At 36.4% G+C, this 18,427-nt stretch overlaps 1 protein-coding gene across 1 annotated transcript in view; it reads right to left on the bottom strand.

The window, feature by feature from the left end:
- Nucleotides 1-18,427, bottom strand: part of PLXDC2 (plexin domain containing 2) — a 518,063-nt gene that overhangs the window by 18,673 nt on the left and 480,963 nt on the right. The window contains exon 13 of the mRNA XM_036758389.1: nucleotides 12,734-12,894. Coding sequence (XP_036614284.1) covers nucleotides 12,734-12,894 — 161 coding nt within the window. The remainder of the gene's footprint in view (nucleotides 1-12,733; nucleotides 12,895-18,427) is intronic.

The raw sequence follows: 18,427 nt of genomic DNA, 5'->3' as shown, positions 1-18,427 counted from the left end.
TCTCTTCTCATTGTCTTTCCCTCAGACAGTAACCTAGAAGAAGAAGAGAACTGAAGCTCTCTGGTCATTTCTGCATCCCATAAAATCTGCTGTGAAAATACTGTTTTTATGTTGTGTGGCTTTTGTTTATGACGGTGTCTATCCCTGTTCTCATTGGCACAGAGGGAAATATACTATGGAGAGAGAAGGATTTTGATGCATTCTGAAAAAAAGAAGAATTCACTTCCTGGAGTTGTTACATAGTCTTGAAATTCTCTAGCATAGAAGAGTCTACACGTGCTTATTCAGCCATTTAATAATCCTTACAGGGGCGGAACTTACGTTAACTTCCATATTTTCAGTCTTGGAAGACCTATGACCTCATCAACATTCGTACCTTTTATACAAACACAGTGTACAAGGACTCTGTGCTTTAGTAGAAGGTTTCATGAGCAGTGTTGGCACCAGGTGGCCAACCTTGTGATGATAAACCTCTCAAATCTGACCAAAACCAGTTCTCAGGTGGCAGAGTCACATTACATTATCTGTAGACTCAGAGCCTTCCTGATTCAGGAAAGATAGCATGTTCAGTGACGAGAGCTCTGGAATTCGAATAAGGAAGACCTGGGTTAAAGTTCTGCCTCAGTTATTTAATAGCTATGTAATGTGGCCTATTAAGCCTGTGCTTCGGTTTCTCATCTAGAAAAATCAGGGCGTTGTACCGAATGGCCTCTGTAATCCTTTCCGGTTCTAAATCTATGATCGTATGACCTGGTAAGGCTTGTGTTCTACCTGATATTGTTAGTATTAAAGCACCTATTTTCTCTTTCATTCTATGATGTCACATTTGAATAGCCTTTGTAGAGGTTTTCCTTATATTAATGTAAATGCTTCTCCCACTGAAATCTGACTTTATCATTTGTTGTTTGCCTGAGTGGAGATAGAGTTAAGCCAGCCAGCCAGCCAATCATGAATATTAATTATTTCTATCTGAGGAATCATAATATTTTTAGACTTTATTATATTTGGCTACCCATTTCATCTTGGAGACATTAAAACTTTTAACTTTAAGAAGAAAATGCACAAAATAACTAGCACAAATGAATTCTGCTAACCAGTTCAAATTCGGTAGCCATCATTAAACAGCATTTTATCCCAAGACGTCATCACTTAGTATCCGATTTATCTTGGAGACATTTTGTTTATACATAGTTGTTTGCATGTTGTCTTCCCCCCTTAAAGTGAGAGCACCTTCAGGGCAGTAATGGTTTTTGTCTTTCTTTAGATCCCCAGCACAGAGCAGGCAGTGAATGACTTGACTGAGTTACTGCTGTTATTTTTCATGAACAAACAATTTTTATCTCTTTCCATTTTATTTCAATCTCATTCTCTTAGCACTAATGTGAAATCTATGCTTAGAGCTGTCACCATCTATATGTTTCTAGCCTAAGCTTTCACTTGACTTATCTCTGATCAACGTTCTAGATATTTTCTGGTTTTTGTCATTCGGTTCATTTGTTTCCCTCATTTTCCTGAACAGAGAGCACCTGCTGCAATTTTTTAAAAAATAAAAACCAAACAAACAGGGCAGTTTCCTGGGTCAAAAAGTAATCCAATACTTGCTTTATTTTTCATTATTATTATAAACTTACCATGTGGCTTTGTATCCACTAGATGGTGACTATTTCCTATACTAGTAGCTTCCTTTTGCAATTTAAAGAGTTCTTTCCCCTTATTTTATGGGCAAAATAATATCCTGGTTACTATAAAACCTTAGTCACTCAGCCATTTAATTTGAATGCAAATCTGAGTAGAAATACTTTAGTAGCAGACCCACCCGCTCATGGGCAAGACAAAAAGTGCATGTGATTGTTGTGCAGAGACCAATTCTGAACCCACAGAAACAAAAGGCCATTTCTGCTCTAGAAGGAAGGTAGATGTACTTCTTTTTCTTTTGATTCCTGAGGGAAGGATGATTGTGAGACAATGCTTTTTTGATGAATAGAGAAATGTGGGGAGAAGAATAGACTGGCTGTTACTTTCCTCTTTGCTCCTCCAGGTCATGACTGATATCTCCCCCTCCTGAGACTAACAGAGGGAAACAAGTGCTTTCTGTGTCTTGGAGATGACTCAGCGATATCCCTGTTCAGCACACAGATGTTTCAACATGTAAGAGACTGTGCTTGCCCTGGTTGGATAAGGGGAGGAGGAAAAATGTATTTTCTCTCTTATCCTTAGTAGGGTGGAAAGTGTAGTAATGGTCAAGGATTCAGGTGAAATTGGGAATAGAAAAAAATGTTAGTTCAGATTTTAAGATAAGCTTGTTTATTGAGTACTTCTCAAAATATCTGTGCCGCTTATGGGGAAAAAAGTGGGGTTTTCGTAGCAGAGCTGTGAACATAGTGTGCCAACTGCTTTAATAGTAGTCTTAGAAAAATGAGCTGTAGGAAGGGAACATTTTAGGCTGTTGCGTGCATTTGCTGGTCAGGGAAATGAGTATCTGGCTAAGTGAGACAGATATAAAAGCAAATTGAGTGCACTCACATTTAGTAGTATTGTATTATGTGCAAGATGCTGTCTAAGCATGGGCTTACAAAGAAGGAAAGCATTACAGGTATGAGGAATAGCCTATGAAAATTTTAAAAAGAGGGGCAGCTAGGTGGCACAGTACATAGAGCACCAGCCCTAGATTTAGGAGGACCGGAGCTCAAATGTGGCCTCAGATACTTGACACTTACTATCTGTGTGACCCTGGGCAAGTCACTTCACCCTACCTTGCAAAAAAAATTTAAAAATGAAGAAATAATACCTTTTCTTTATATTTCATGTAGTGGAAAGGGCATTGATATCACAAGGAAGGATACAAATTTCAAGCTAGAAGGGACTTTGGAACTTTTTCATTTTAAAGATGAGAAAACTGGAACCCTACCAAAATAAACTGATTTTTCTAAGGTCATGGAGGCAGGAGGCAGAGCCTTATTTTGACATCATATCCACTAAACTCCAAATCTCAAGCATTTTCTACAGCATCATTACTGAGGTCAGAAGACTCATGTTCTTGGCCTTGTTGTACAATTCACAAGCTATGTGACTTTAGAGAAGGGTGTTTTCCCCCCACTCCTGTGGACCTCTGTTTCCCTCTCTGTAAAATGAATGGTATTGGACTAGATCCAAGGTGGCAAACTTAAAACCTACAAAATTCCAGAATGTATTCCTAATATTCCTAACCAAATTATAACAAAATTGGAAAATATTTAGCAAAATTAAATGTGTAGATTGATTGATCTATCTACATATATTTGTATCTATCTATCTACATCTTAGATAATGTTAATTGTGGTTTTCTAAGTCAGTATGGATCCAGCAGGGGTCCATTTCTATTTGACTTTTATCCCCCAGGCCTAGATGACCTCACAGGTTGCTTCAAATTTGAACCAACTCTGATTTCTGGTCATTATTACTTTGAATTTTTAAAAATATTCCCTCATTAGAAAGATTTGCTTATGGACTTTCTTGGTTTCCAAAGGCTATGCTAGTTTAACAAAATATGTGCCAGTGCCCATCAAGATACATTTGGAGGGGCTAATCAGCAGAATGACCACCAGGTGCTCAATTTTCTTGGTTCAATAACTCATAAGTCACTCATTGTTGGTGGTATGACCTATATGGCAAAGGGAAGCATTCTTACACGTGAAGTTTTGAGGATGTAATACTTGCCTAATAAATTCCATTTTTTTTCCTGACAGGTTTTCTACAGTTACTTGTACAGAATTGTATGGGCCATGATGGGGGCTATCAAGCTACAGTGATTCGAAAGTAAGAGGTAAAGGATTTAAGAGACTGCTCAAGAACCCTATTGCCATGTAGTTGGTTATAATGTGAATTTTCATTTGGGGTGGAACTCATTCTACTCAACTGAAGGGATAAAGATCTGTCACAAGGTGGGTGGGGTAAGTAAGTTTGAACTTCTTTACTATCATTTCAAAGAGCCAGGAAAACACACCTGTATGTACTCGGATGATCCATGCCTACCATTATCCAAAATGTTCAATTTAGCTAAAATTACACCTATGCTATTTAGCAGATTTCCATTGTGAAAGCAACATTGTATAGCATATAGATTAGTAGATTTGGTGTCAGGAAAATCTGGTTTTAAAATCATCCTGAGACACTCACAAAGTGTGAGGGGCTGTGAGTACAACAATTAAGTTTTGTCTTGGCTTCAGTTTGCTCGTCTGTAAGACAGGGATAACAGGAGCACCTACCTGCCTTACAGGACTTTTGTGAACCTCAAATGAGATACAATGGTATATGTAAAGCATTTTACAAATCTTAAAGCATGTTGGTATTATGTTAATATTGTTAAGTAGCTGTTGTACCTACAAATTGGGACAATGTCTAAATTTACTGTGGAAGGTAGGGGAAATCATTGATTCTTATGCTTCACTGTCACTTTAAAAAGTACCTAATTAGTAATATATCTATGCAATGGTGACTATTACTAAAAACAAAACTGTTATTACCCATGCCCTGAATTTACTCCCTAGTCATGTCATGTTCGGTGCCATGCAAAATCAGTTTTGCCCAGGCAAAACCTATATCCTGACTTTATTATATTTATATTAACTAGATGAACTATATTAAAATTGTCATCACCTGATATTTTTGAAGATTATCAATCCTGACATGAGTCTGTTAAATTTAGTCCTCCAAAAATAAATGCTGTTTTAACAAACAACAACTAAAGGATGGCCACCATGTAACTTGCCTGCAGAGCCACAACTTTTCAAATATACCAGGTGTTAGACCATCCAAAATACAGATCACATGTTTAAAATGGCAATACCCAAGCTGTATAAAGCATCTCATTGGGGGCATTATTAATTAAATTAAATAATTCATTTGTTTTTCCCCTTTTTGAACCTCAAAACTACCCCCCCCTTAATCCATACAGTCCTTAGTTCTGAGCCATTTAAAAATAATAAACTTCATATGAGTACTTGGGAAGGAAATAGAGCAGATAACTTAGTGAAGTAAAAGGCTTATTATTCCTAATGATTATGCCCAGGAAATGGGAAAAATATTTCATTTAATTAGGAAAATTATTTTGATAATGGCCATTTAAATTAAAATAGTCTTTCCATAGGAATATTGTTACTTTGGAGATATAGATAGATCTAGATATCTAGATCTGTATTAATATTGATAACAGTCACATTCACTGAAATGCCTGATCAAACTAGAGAGGCCTCAGCAAGACAATATTGGTAATAGTTCATGTATGGACTGGCAAAAATCTCATTTCAGTTCACTTTTCTATGTTTCTGTTTGTATTTCTACAAAGCTGTCATCTAACAATGTAGCTCAAGGGGATGAAGCTGACCCTTCCCATTATAGTTCTCTTGATCTTTTTCCACCCTTATAGTAATTTATCACCACCGATTCCTCCTTTGTTTCCCCTAAAAATAAAAAAAAATAATCAGGGATCATATCCCTCTGAATTTTCAAACAGAATCGCATGGCTTTTAAAGTAAGGAAAAGAAGAGTGATTCTTACCTACTGTTAACTTACCCTTCTACATTTATTGTAAAGGTAGCATGTACCTCTCCTTTATAATCCCTTAAAAGAAGAGTCAATCTAACAGCTGAAAAAATGAGGCCAAACGCTCATCATCATTCATCCCTGACAAACCCAACAGCTGTGTTTAGGTATGTGGTTCTCCATCTGGGCTCCCTTTGTCTCCAGCCACTAGCAAAACTCAAGGATCACTGATGCCTCAGGCTCATTATTCATCACTCCTAGTTAGCCACAGTTGTGTTTAGTCCAATTAGAGAGAGGAAATTCAAAGTGGCCAAACAAAAGTCTATTTTAATGACACAAAAAGTTGGACACCACCTCTAGTGGCTGATATATAATAAGCATTGTAAATAAGCATTAGAACATTTAGCTGTGAGGACCAGAGAAGAGCAATATCATCAAGCTTCTTGTAAAAGTCAGGATGCCCTTTTTCAGAAATTCAGAACTACTCCTGTTCTTTTTAAAGGATGTATTGTGGATGGGCAAATGGAAAGCCTTGAGTTAGTATGCTAGAGTTCAAAAGGATCTCTAGTTCAGTCCCCTCATTTTATAGGCAAGGAAACAGAGGCCACTAAGTGACATTTGAACCCAGAGCAAGTGCTTTTTCAGTAAACTTTTCAATTGAAGGAACTAAGATTTTATTTTTCTTTCTGTCAAGGATGATATGCTGAACTTTCTTTGCTAATGTGTGCACAGTTTGTGAGGAAACAACCAAGAATAACCCTTTTATCTAAAGAAAAAAAATCAAGCTAGTACTTGAAATTCATCTGTAATTGAAGGGATGAGATGAGAAGGCTTCCTTCCTTCTCTAGTTCTACGGCACTAAGTTGGCTACTCATCGTCATTCAGCCTCTCATCTAGATGCCAAAATAGGAGTAAGCCTTTTCCAAAGCACTGCTCATACTGTCCTCTGGAACTGAGTTTGGTCCTCCTTTGCTGAAATGCCAGCCCCCATGCCCCAGTGTCTTGGATCGCTTCCCTTCCTCGCTCTTGAAAAATCTTGAAAGATTTTGCTCCCATATGTATTTTATCATTATCTTCTTACTTGTTCCTCTCTCTCTGCCTTCTGAGATGAAGACATAGATTCTCCCTACTGATTTTACCCTTGCACCTATTTCCAAAAAAAACCTACCAAAACTGAAATGCATGTGCTCTAATGTTATAGGTTTTGATTACATTTTCTCATGATGCATTCTCTGCTTAATGACATGTACTCTGACTTTTATTTTACCCTATGAAAACTCCCCCCAACCCCACCACATTATCTTGAGCTCTTAGAAATATTGACGTTTTTGCTCATCCCTTCCTTCTCAAAATTCCTTTGCAGTAGGAAATCACTATCTTGACTCTCCCATTTTTCTGACTGATCCTATTTTGACTCTAGCACTGGCTTTCTACCTTTGACGTCAGCTCTGTCATTGTCCTAATAGGCTCCATTTTCCTCATGTCTTTTCCTCACTGATACATCATTGATTCAATGCCACCTCACTGTCTTTTCTTAGGGCAGAAAACAGAGAAGAAAATAAAAGATGGAACCCAAAATGAAGGCTTAATACCTTCAGCACCATGACAGAAGGCTCTCTGGATTGTGTTGTACACCTAAATCTTTTATGTATATAGAAGTCAAAATATTACTATCTGAATTTTAGGGGCTAGACATTTTCTTGGCTTACATACATTTTTCTGCACACTAATGCTTTAAGGAAAATAATAATCATAGTGCTACAGAAAAAAACAACAATCCTCTTATGAGAGGCAAGAAGCAATTTCTTATATATAGATATATTCCTTCAAGTCCTTGTTTGTTCCTTTGAGGAAAAACAGAATAATTATGAACATTTTTTCAACTTTATGGACAGTTTTTACAATAAGCAACCATAACTCCTCCAACATTTTTCTCATATGACCAGTTTTCTACATTAATAATTTTTCTTGTTCTTTACTGGAAACTTTCTCATTTTTCCACATCTTTTCTAAAATAAGGGACCAAACCTGGACAAGACATTCTACTAGGTTTATGTTGATTTTCAAGTCTAATTTCAAATCTAACTAGCAACAGTGAAGAGTTATGCTTGATAAAGTTGGTTTGCATTGGAGATTTGTACCAGGGATCATCACCAACAAAAATGTAATTATTTACCTCATGATCAAATGAATCATCTGCATTCCAGTGAGAAAATTTTTCAAGGGCAGTTTTTAGTGAGAGAATAATTGTTAATGCCAATGATGTACCTAACCAAAAGGATTACACCCTAAAGTAACTGCATAACTATTATAAAGTCAAAGGCTCCCAGAGAATCTTCATCCTTGGGGGTTCTGAGTTAGAGAGTAGAATACAATTGCTTTTATCACAGTTGTGATTACCACAGGCCTAAGACTGTTGGTAACTCATATGCTTTATGGTAAATGGGACCTTATTTTTGTGAAGTATTAATTCTAACCATTAACACAAACACCCTTATTCTAATAACAGGAAAAAAAGGAGGTAAGTTTTTTTTGTCCTAATTTCTCTCAGCAGTCCAATGCCCTATACTTGGTATGGACTCTTCTAATATCTTTGCAAAGCTAGATAAAACTGTTGAAAAACCAAAGATAGGTAATAGTTGCACTTGGTTAATGTGAGATATAGCCCTTGGTTCATAACATTACGAAGCAGACAGTGTGGTATCAGAAAGTGCTGGACCATATAAAGGGTTATAGGACCAACAGCAGCTATACATCTGGCTGATCTCTGAGTCTTTACAACTTCTTATAGGTCAGCCCTTTATAGAACAAATAAATGCCTTTGGTAAACATGCAAGTTTTTAAGTTATACACATGAAAAGAAAGCACATTAACAAAAAATATATAACACCTTGCCAAACAAATTTCCCAGTTAGCATCACATTTTCTAAGAACACTGTATATGGAAAATACCTAACTGGGAGTTTTATGAGATTTGGGGAATATTTCTTCTGGTCCTTATGAAATTGCTTTTTCTACCATCATGCACACAATTGGCAGAACAAAGTAATTTTCTAATGCTTAGCACATTACTGTATTTTAAAGTTATGATTTGTATGACAACAAAACCAAACCTGTTTCTAATACAACAAATGATTTTAAGGAACCCTGAGATGTTTTTGAGTCCAATCTCCTAAGAAGAAATTCTAAACATATGAAAATATCTTATAATTTAATTTTATTTTGCTCCATGTATCAAATCTAAATGAGTTAGCTTTATTTTCTTTTTTTCTTTTTTTTAATTTTATTTAATATATTTAGTTCTCAGCATTGATTTTCACAGGAGTTTGAATTACAAATTTTCTCCCCATTTCTACCCTCCCCCCCACTCCAAGATGGTGTATATTCTGGATGCCCTGTCACCCCACTCTCCTCCCATCCCCTTTTCCCTTCCTTTCTTGTAGGGCAAGACAAATTTCTATGTCCCGTTGCCTGTGTATCTTATTTTCTAGTTGCATGCAAAAACTTTTTTTTTTGTTTCTGAACATCTGTTTTAAAAACTTTGAGTTCCAGATTCTCTCCCCTTTTCCCTTCCCACCCATCCTCCCCAAGAAGTCAAGCAATTCAACGTGCATCATTATGTAAAACCCTTCCACAATACTCATGTTGTGAAAGACTAACTATATTTTGCTCCTTCCTAACATATACCCCTTTATTGAATTTTCTCCCTTGACCGTGTCCCTTTTCAAAAGTGTTTGTTTTTGATTGACTCCTCCCCCATCTGCCCTCCCTTCTATCATCCCCCCCCTTTTTTTAATCTTCTTCCTCCTTCTTTCCTGTGGGGTAAGATACTCAATTGAGTGTGTATGGTATTCACTCCTCAGGTCAAATCTGATGAGAGCAAGATTCACTAATTCCCCCTCACCTGCCACCTCTTCCCTTCCTACAGAACTGCTTTTTCTTGCCACTTTCTTCAACTCACCCTGTGCCCTCTCTCTCTCTCTCTCTCTCTCTCTCTCTATCTATCTATATATATATATATACACACACACACATACATACACACACATATATACATATATACATAAATATTATATATATATATATATATATATATATATATGCATATTCCCTTCAGCTACCCTAATACTGAGGTCTCGTGAATCATACACATCATCTTTCCATGTAGGAATGTAAACAAACAGTTCAACTTTGTCCCTTGCGATTTCTTTTTCTTGTTCTTTTTCTTGATTACCTTTTCATGCTTCTCTTGATTCTTGTGTTTGAAAGTCAAATTTCCTATTCAGCTCTGGTCTTTTCACTGAGAAAGCTTGAAAGTCCTCTATTTGATTGAAAATCCATATTTTGCCTTGGAGCATGATACTCAGTTTTGCCAGGTAGGTGATTCTTGGTTTTAATCTTAGCTCCACTGACCTCCACAATATCGTATTCCAAGCCCTTTGATCTCTTAATGTAGAAGCTGCTAGATCTTGTATTATTCTGATTGTGTTTCCACAATACTCAAATTGTTTCTTTCTGGCTGCTTGCAGTATTTTCTCCTTGATCTGGGGGCTCTGGAATTTGGCAACAATATTCCTAGGAGATTTCTTTTTGGGATCTATTTGAGGAGGCGATCGATGGATTCTTTCAATTTCTATTTTGCCCTGTGGCTGTAGAATATCAGGGCAGTTCTCCTTGATAATTTCTTGAAAGATGATATCTAGGCTCTTTTTTTGATCATGGCTTTCAGGTAGTCCGATAATTTTTAAATTATCTCTCCTGGATGTATTTTCCAGGTCAGTGTTTTTTCCAATGAGATATTTCACATTGTCTTCCATTTTTTCATTCCTCTGGTTCTGTTTTATAATATCCTGATTTCTTATAAAGTCACTAGCTTCCACTTACTCCAATCTAATTTTTAAGGTAGTATTTTCTTCAGTGGTCTTTTGGACCTCCTTTTCCATTTGGCTAATTCTGCCTTTCAAGGCATTGTTCTCCTCATTGGCTTTTTGGAGCTCTTTTGCCGTTTGAGTTAGTCTATTTTTTAAGGTGTTGTTTTCTTCACTATATTTTTTAGTATTTTTTTGGGTCTCCTTTAGCAAGTCATTGACTTGTTTTTCATGGTTTTCTTGCATCACTCTCATTTCTCTTCCCAATGTTTCCTCTACTTCTCTAACTTGCTCTTCCAAATCTTTTTGAGCTCTTCCATGGCCAGAGACCAGTTCATGTTTTTCTTGGAGGATTTTGTTGTAGGCTCTTTGACTTTGTTGACTTCTTCTGGCTGTATGTTTTGGTCTTCTTTGTCACCAAAGAAAGATTCCAAAGTCTGAGACTGAATCTGGGTGTGTTTTCGCTGTCTGGCCATGTTCCCAGCCAACTTACTTGACCCTTGAGTTTTTCATCGGGGTATGACTGCTTGTAGACTAAAGAGTTCTATGTTCCATGCTTGGGGGGAAGCGCCAGCTCTGCCAGACCAGCACTCGTCCTTCCCCTGGACTTAGATCTTCAGCAGGCTCTGCACTCCTGCTCTGATCTGCCACTTAATTCCTCCCACCAGGTGGGCTTGGGGTCAGAAGCAACTGCAGCTGTAGTTCTGTAGCTGCCCCCAGGGCAGTGGCTGAACTGAGAACTCTATCACCCTGTCCCCAGCAGCTTTTCCCACTAACCTTCTCTGTTGTCTTTGGTGTTTGTGGTTTGAGAAGTCTAGTAACTGCTGCAGCTCACTGACTCAGGGTGCTAGGGCCTGCTCTACCCGCCTCCTTCTCTGGTTGGTCCGCGCAGCCCACACTGTGCTCTGGTCTGCACCGCTCCCAGCTCCATGTGAGATAGACCTTACCCAGAGACCATCCAGGCTGTCCTGGGCTAGAGCCCTGCTTCCCTCCACTATTTTGTGAGTTCTGCAGTTCTTTGTTGTTTTTGGTGTCTGTGCGTTGAGAAGTCTGGCAACTGCCACAGCTCACTGTTTCAGGGCACTAGGGCACCCTCCGCCTGGCTCCTGCTCTGGTTGGTCCGCACGGCCCACACTGGGCTCTGCTCTGCTCCCCTCCCAGCTCCGTGCAGGATAGACCTCACCCAACCACCATCCAGGCTGTCCTGGGCTGGAGCCCTGCTTCCCTCTGCTATTTTGTGGGTTCTGCAGTCCTGGAATTGGTTCAGAGCCATTTTTATAGGTTTTTTTTGAGGGACTTGGCGGGGAACTCACACTAGTCCCTACTTCCCAGCCACCATCTTGGCTCTGCTCCATATTTTATAATTTTAAAGACTGTTGGATAAAGTTGCTTATTTGATAGATTAATTGAAAGTATTCTTAGTTATGCATTATTTTCCCCATGGCTAGGCACATAGTAGGCACTTAAAATGCTTGATGACAGGAAAGACTTCCATACATTCTGGGTCTGAAGACCAGGCTAACTGATCTGAGAGACATCACTAGATTGGTGACAGGATGATGAATTTTTCAGTCAAGTGAATTCAAAGTCATAGAATGGTTGTAGAGATTTGTCCTGATGTAGGAAGTTCCCATGCTAAGGAAAATATTCTTGGAAGCATGGAAGAATGATAGAGTCCAAATGAATAGTATCAACAGTAAAGCGTTGAGAGAGTCTTTGCTGACATAGTCTTCATATGGATACATATTTATTTTATCTACCATCTGTTTAATCTAGGTATGCAGAGATCCTCTACACAAAAATAAGATATTCACAAATATGCCACAAATGCTACAGATACAGTTAATACATATGGCCTTGTTTATATATTATCAATCTGCTATTTACCTATCTGGATCATATTCTTAAAAGGGAAGGATCATGTTTTTTGGCCTCATCATACCCCCTCTCTACTCTCCCTATACAGCACCTAATAATTGCTTTGCCCATAGAAGGCCAAAAAAAACCCCACACATGTTGATGAATTGAAATTTCCTATCATGCTGGAGTTTTTATTTGTTTCCACCTTGGAGATGGAGAACAGCTGGTTACTATGCATTCTACACCAGGGCAGACAAATATGGTTCCAATTTTCCTTAGATCTACAAAGGTAGAAGCAGTTTGAGTCTATAAGACTTGCCAAGATAAAGGGAACAGAATTTGTGGAATGGAGGCAGGCTATCAGCCTTTTCTTAGGAGTTCTGCCTACTCTTAAATGTCTGCTCAGTAGCATAAGAACATGTGGTACAATCATACATTGGGATTAAATCAAAGAATTAACAGCATACTCATGGATGTCTACTTACCTCAATGAAGAATATGCTGGCTGCTGATGTTGGATGGTTGTACATGTACACTGTCACAAGGATGGCTGTTGCTATGATGAGGACAAGGATGAGGATTCCAACAATTAGACCAGCATGGAGAGCTCCATCTTTTTTCTCTGCTGCACTGTCATCAGTAGAAGCTACAAGAACAGCAGACTCATTAGTAGGATGCTTTCAGCCTTCCTACGTTTGCATTTCATTCGGGGAGTTTAAAAAATTGTAAACAGTAACATTGAATTTTGCTGCTTCTAAACATTTACCACAAAATATTTTCAACAGTACTGATTCTAGAATGAGATCAGATCTTCTTTATTCATGCAAATGAACGTTCTCACTGTTAAAGAGATGTTTCCTGGTGTTTTACTATTTTTAGCCCAATAAACAATATTAATCTATTTTAAATGTAATTTGGATCATTTGAATTTCTTAATTAAGTGTGCAATTAATTTCCCTTTGATTTCTCCTAGAAACTATCAGAATCGTTTGGCAGACAGTTTATTGAATAAATACATTTCAAAACCCTGGATGGAATTTTTCTTTAAAAAATGGAACATTTGGATGCCAAATGACTCACAGATAGTTTCGCTAGACTTGAAAAAGTGCATGCAGCCTATGAAAATACTCCATTGTGCTTTCACTGAGATGGTTTCCTAGAGCACTTTTGGAAAATGTCATATTAAGATATCTAATAGTTGTTAAACTGAAGATCAATCAATGAAAGGAAACCTATGAATTACTAAAGCACTATGAGAATAGACCACTAAATTACAGAGAGATAGTGTGGTTACCGCACCTCTTCATAGAGAGTCAATATTTTGGCTTTTGATATAATTATTAAAAATCCAGAGAGAGCTTCCATGATCAAACCAAACTCACCTATTTTTGCTTATCCATAAACGGTAGAAGAAGAAAGGAAAGAGAGATATTTGAGAGACTCTGGAGCAAAACATTCAGGCAACTGCATATTTGCACTTGGCCCATCAAATAAAAAAAGATTCAGGGTGTGTTTGATCATTTTATCAGATTAGCAGGTACTTAAAAGTAAGTTTCAATCTTCTCAAAATATTTCTTTCATAAAAATTAAATAATCCACAATATTAGGTAATCATCTCTTTCATGCCATTCCCCAGGTAAAAACTCTTCAATGGCTCTGCCTACAGAGATTAACTTTGCATCTCAATATTCCCAATATAATCTAATCTGATTCTATTCCCTTTATCAGACATCATTTTCAACCCTTCCCCAAAAGATACCCTCTGGTTTAGTTAGGTTGGGTTCCTGATTCTTCTTTAAGAACACCACACTCACTTCCTCAATCTATCATATTAGGCCATGGAATGTCTTACCCCTCTTTAGGCATTCAAATCCTCTTGAACCTTTTAGATCCATTTTTGGTCCCATATTCTCCATGAATTACTATAATGTGCTATAATTTTGTCTTTACCATCATCTAGACTTCCTGGCTTTCCTTACTCTATATATTATAGTTTTGATTATCCAAAATTTAATGGTGATCAAAAGGTTTATAGAAAAAAAATTAGTTGGTTATAGTGAAAAGAGAAATGGATTTGGTGTCAGCAGATCTTTGCAAACACAGTTTTAAAGAAAACAACATAGATTGTTAATAATCACTTGAAAAATACTCAAGCTCGCTAATAAAATATGTGAATCAAAACCATGTGGAGCTGCCATTTTATGACCACCAAATTGACAAAAATAATCAGTACCAATGAAACTCATTCGTGGGATTGCGGAGAAATATTTAGACTAATTCACTGCTAAGAAAATTTTAAACTAATAGGGGAATTTTTGGAGCGCAATATACCAGCACACTTGAAAAGTTACTATGGCAGTCATACCATTTTACCTTTTAGTTCAATTTCATTGAGCAAAATATAACCCGAAAATATTATTGAAAAGAAATAGCTACCCATTCAAAGATTTTTATAGCAGGATTAGATGAAATTGCAAAAAAAAGTAGTGAACTATTTAAATAAACCATAGTGCATTGATAAAATACTATAATACTATTTAGATAAGGTCTGAGAAATACCAGTAAATCTGAGAAGAGATATAGGAAATCATGCAAAGTATAAAAATCAGAGCAGAGTATATACCAGCTATGATTACATGATATTGTATGGAGAAAGAATCTTCAGAAACTTAGAGGGAATGAAAAATTATCCTTCAAGTACTGAATTTTTTGTAAAAATAAATCAGTACTAAATATATTGAATCAATCATATTGATGTTCAATATCATATTTTAAATGAATCATTCAGGAATAAGAAAAGAGATGACCTTACAACCTCCAGTCACTGGCTCTGCAACCCTGTACAAGTCACTTAAACTCTCTGCATCTTAACTTCTTATCTGGAAAATGGGTGTAATATGTGATACATACATACATATATATACACACACATACATACATACATATACATATGTACATTATATATGTACATATATATACATATATGTATAATGTGTGTGTGTAATCTTTGTCATAAACAATGTAAAATTGTGGGTTGTTTTTATTATTTAGAACCCCAGTCATTAGTTGAATGATCATTAAAATGGAAAAGAATGGTCAACCCACTTATTTTCTGCTAATTTGCTCATATTTTATCAGATATTCGCTGACTGATGAAAAAGTACATTTCCCAGTGGACATCAAGGTGAGCCTCCACTGCTAAAAAACATAAGATTTTTATCCTCATCCCTATGTACAATGATCTCTTTCTGTTCAAGGGCATAGTAATTAGCTAAACTAATGTTACCAGACAGTGATGTCTGGAAAGATGCCAGTAACTTCAAGTGGTAGGGAATATATGATAAAAGTAAAATAATTACCTTTGTTTTAATTAGCCTGATGGTAGTTGAAGGTGAGTAAACATCTAACACAAATTGGTAAATTTGTACAGAGTAGTATGTACTCTCTACTACAAATAAATTATGTCCTGATGTGAATTGAGGAAGGAAAATAGAATACCAGAATTTCTAGTGCAATATTTTCACTTTCCTTTTCATTTATAAGGTATTTTGGATACAGACATTATTATTATGAACACTGAGCAACAATGTTAACATTTTAAAAGACATAATGCATTAACATATGCAATATTTATAATTCCTTTTTGTATAGAAGAACTCTTCTGTATAAGAAGCCAAAGGAAAAAAAAATATGATTCATTTAGAAAGAGCCTTTAAACAACCCTGAAGTTTCACCTTGTAAATGACAAATATTCAAATTGGAGAGTGGAAATAGTCAATGTTAGAGGAGTTATGGGAAAATGCCACACTAATGCTTTGTTGGTAGAGTAGTGAGAATTGGACACTAACTGTACTGCAAAGCAATTTGGAAGGATGTGAAGAAAGTTGTATTCTTCAATTTACAGAAGCCATTTTTTAATTAGCAAAAACAAACAAACATACAAACTGGAAAAGCTTGAGCCTCAGGCAGCTCTTCAAAGCTTCCACACTTGGAATTTCTATACTAAGAAAAGCACGGGTCTTTGTCATATTGATACACATGCATACATCCAGTAGTACAAAGCATAGCCTTTCCTGTGCATCTTAAAACTAAGGATGTAAAGTGAGTTAAGGAAACCCAATGGCAACAAAAATGTGAATGTGGTAGAACAACCATTACACAACAAAGCTGAATTTGTAAAATTATAAATAAGAAGCTTGGCCCCAAAGAAGAGACAGAAGAAGATGATTCTTTCTGCTCCTTTGCAGAGGCTGGCATTGTCCGGAATGGAGCACTGCATGTAAAATAAGATTTTTTGGGGTGTCTTAGTGGGTTTTAATGAGTTTTTACTTTATGTTTCTCTTTTTCTGTTAAATTCTGTTAGAAGAAGTGAAGGAAGTAAATAGTGAGAAATATAGATATGTAAAAAATAAAATATATTAAAATAAATCATAAGCACTTCAAATGGAACATCAGAATATAAAATTGCTTTCTAACTAATTTTGTAAACTATGGCAAATGTAAATAACTAGAAATTTCCACAGTTGAAATTTAGCAGGCTGACCCTGAGGCCAGAGGGATCATGATATATTAATTTAATTCCCTTTGCAGAAACAACACATAAAGTTGTCAACTTTGGCAATAACCTTTATTAAGGCTATAGGGAGAGAAGGTTGAAAGAGACCTTTGAACCACTTTCTGGTACAAAATCATTACACACTTAACATAGCCTGATAACAATTTTGAGAAAGTTTTAAATAACTTAGGAGAAGTGTCATGAACAATCCCTTCCTTTTGGAGAATATTTAGATGTTCGCTTTCACTGTAGTCTCTTCTGCAACTACTCAAACCAAATAATTTTCCCATTCTTCAAATCCAATCTTTCCCACTCCCCACCAAGGTGGGAGAGTTTATATGTGCAGCTATCTGCTTCTCATTATGCATTGACTGATAGGGAACAAAGGACAGGCAACAGGACATTCAGGGGAAAAAGAGCCTTTCTTATTAAAACACAGATATATGTGTGCATGAATATATATATATATATATATATATATATATATATATACACGCACACATACATATATATACATATGCACACAAATACATATAAATGTATGCATACCTATATACACACATGTATGTATATCTATTCACAAAAAGATACATACACACACATATATATTTCATTTGCAACAAATATCTCTTATGCCTCTGTAATTTTCAGGACATTTAAAAATGTATAGAAAACATCAAGGATGATCATTAGTATCAAATAATTACATTGCCTCAAATTAGACCATTAGTGACCTGAGCATGTTCTTTGATTGAAAAAAATACCATGAAACACAAATTGACATTTAAATGCAAAGAAGCCATGAAGAGCCATCAAACCAATGCTATTATTTCTTGATAAACCTTCCTTGGCACCACAGAACCAGACACTGGCCAAATGTGAGAGAGGGGAAAAAAAAAACCGATGTTGTGATGAATCCTTTTGGGGGTAAGACATTCAGGATATCATAAATATAGTTCATTGGCCTACTTTTAGGAAAACATATGAAATAATAATACATGCTTAGCAAGAAACCAAAGAATTTTTAGCATTTGGTTTTTTCCTGAAGAATCACTTAGCTTTAAAGTCATGTAGCTATTTTTATCATACAACTAGGTTTTTAGGGTTTCTATGTGTTTTGTCTTGACATCTAGAATTCAGAGTCTGCATCCAGCAGTACAATGTTCCAATATGTTTTAAAGGTTTAATAAGTGCTGGGAAATCTGTTCTCTACTTCAATTCTGCTATGCCACAGAGATGAGCTAAAGCTGCCATTAAATAACTATTATAATTAAATGGAAGGAAAGAAACCTAGTTAACACAGAGTAGTCTTCACCTGAAACTTATCTCCCTCTAGCCTAATTCTGCTGTGGGGCAGAACATTAAGTCCTTTGAGGGACTGTAAAAATAAAGGACAATATGAAACCTGGCCAAAAATATATTGCTCCAGATTGATAAATCTTGGAGAGTCAATGTGGGAATGTATTTTTTCTAGCCAAGTAATAGGCATTTATTTAGGGATGATTAAAGACTAGTTTTCCAACTTCAGATTATCAAAATTTAAGAAGAAATATCCCTTTGGACCTGACCCGTTAATGGATTTTTAGCCAAGTACATGGCTTTATGAAGACCAACAGAATGGCAA

This window comes from Trichosurus vulpecula, chromosome 5 (genome assembly GCF_011100635.1).
Source record: "Trichosurus vulpecula isolate mTriVul1 chromosome 5, mTriVul1.pri, whole genome shotgun sequence".
NCBI lineage: Eukaryota > Metazoa > Chordata > Mammalia > Diprotodontia > Phalangeridae > Trichosurus > Trichosurus vulpecula.
Note: the sequence above shows the minus strand (reverse complement) of the source record. Positions and strands in the feature narration are given on the sequence as shown.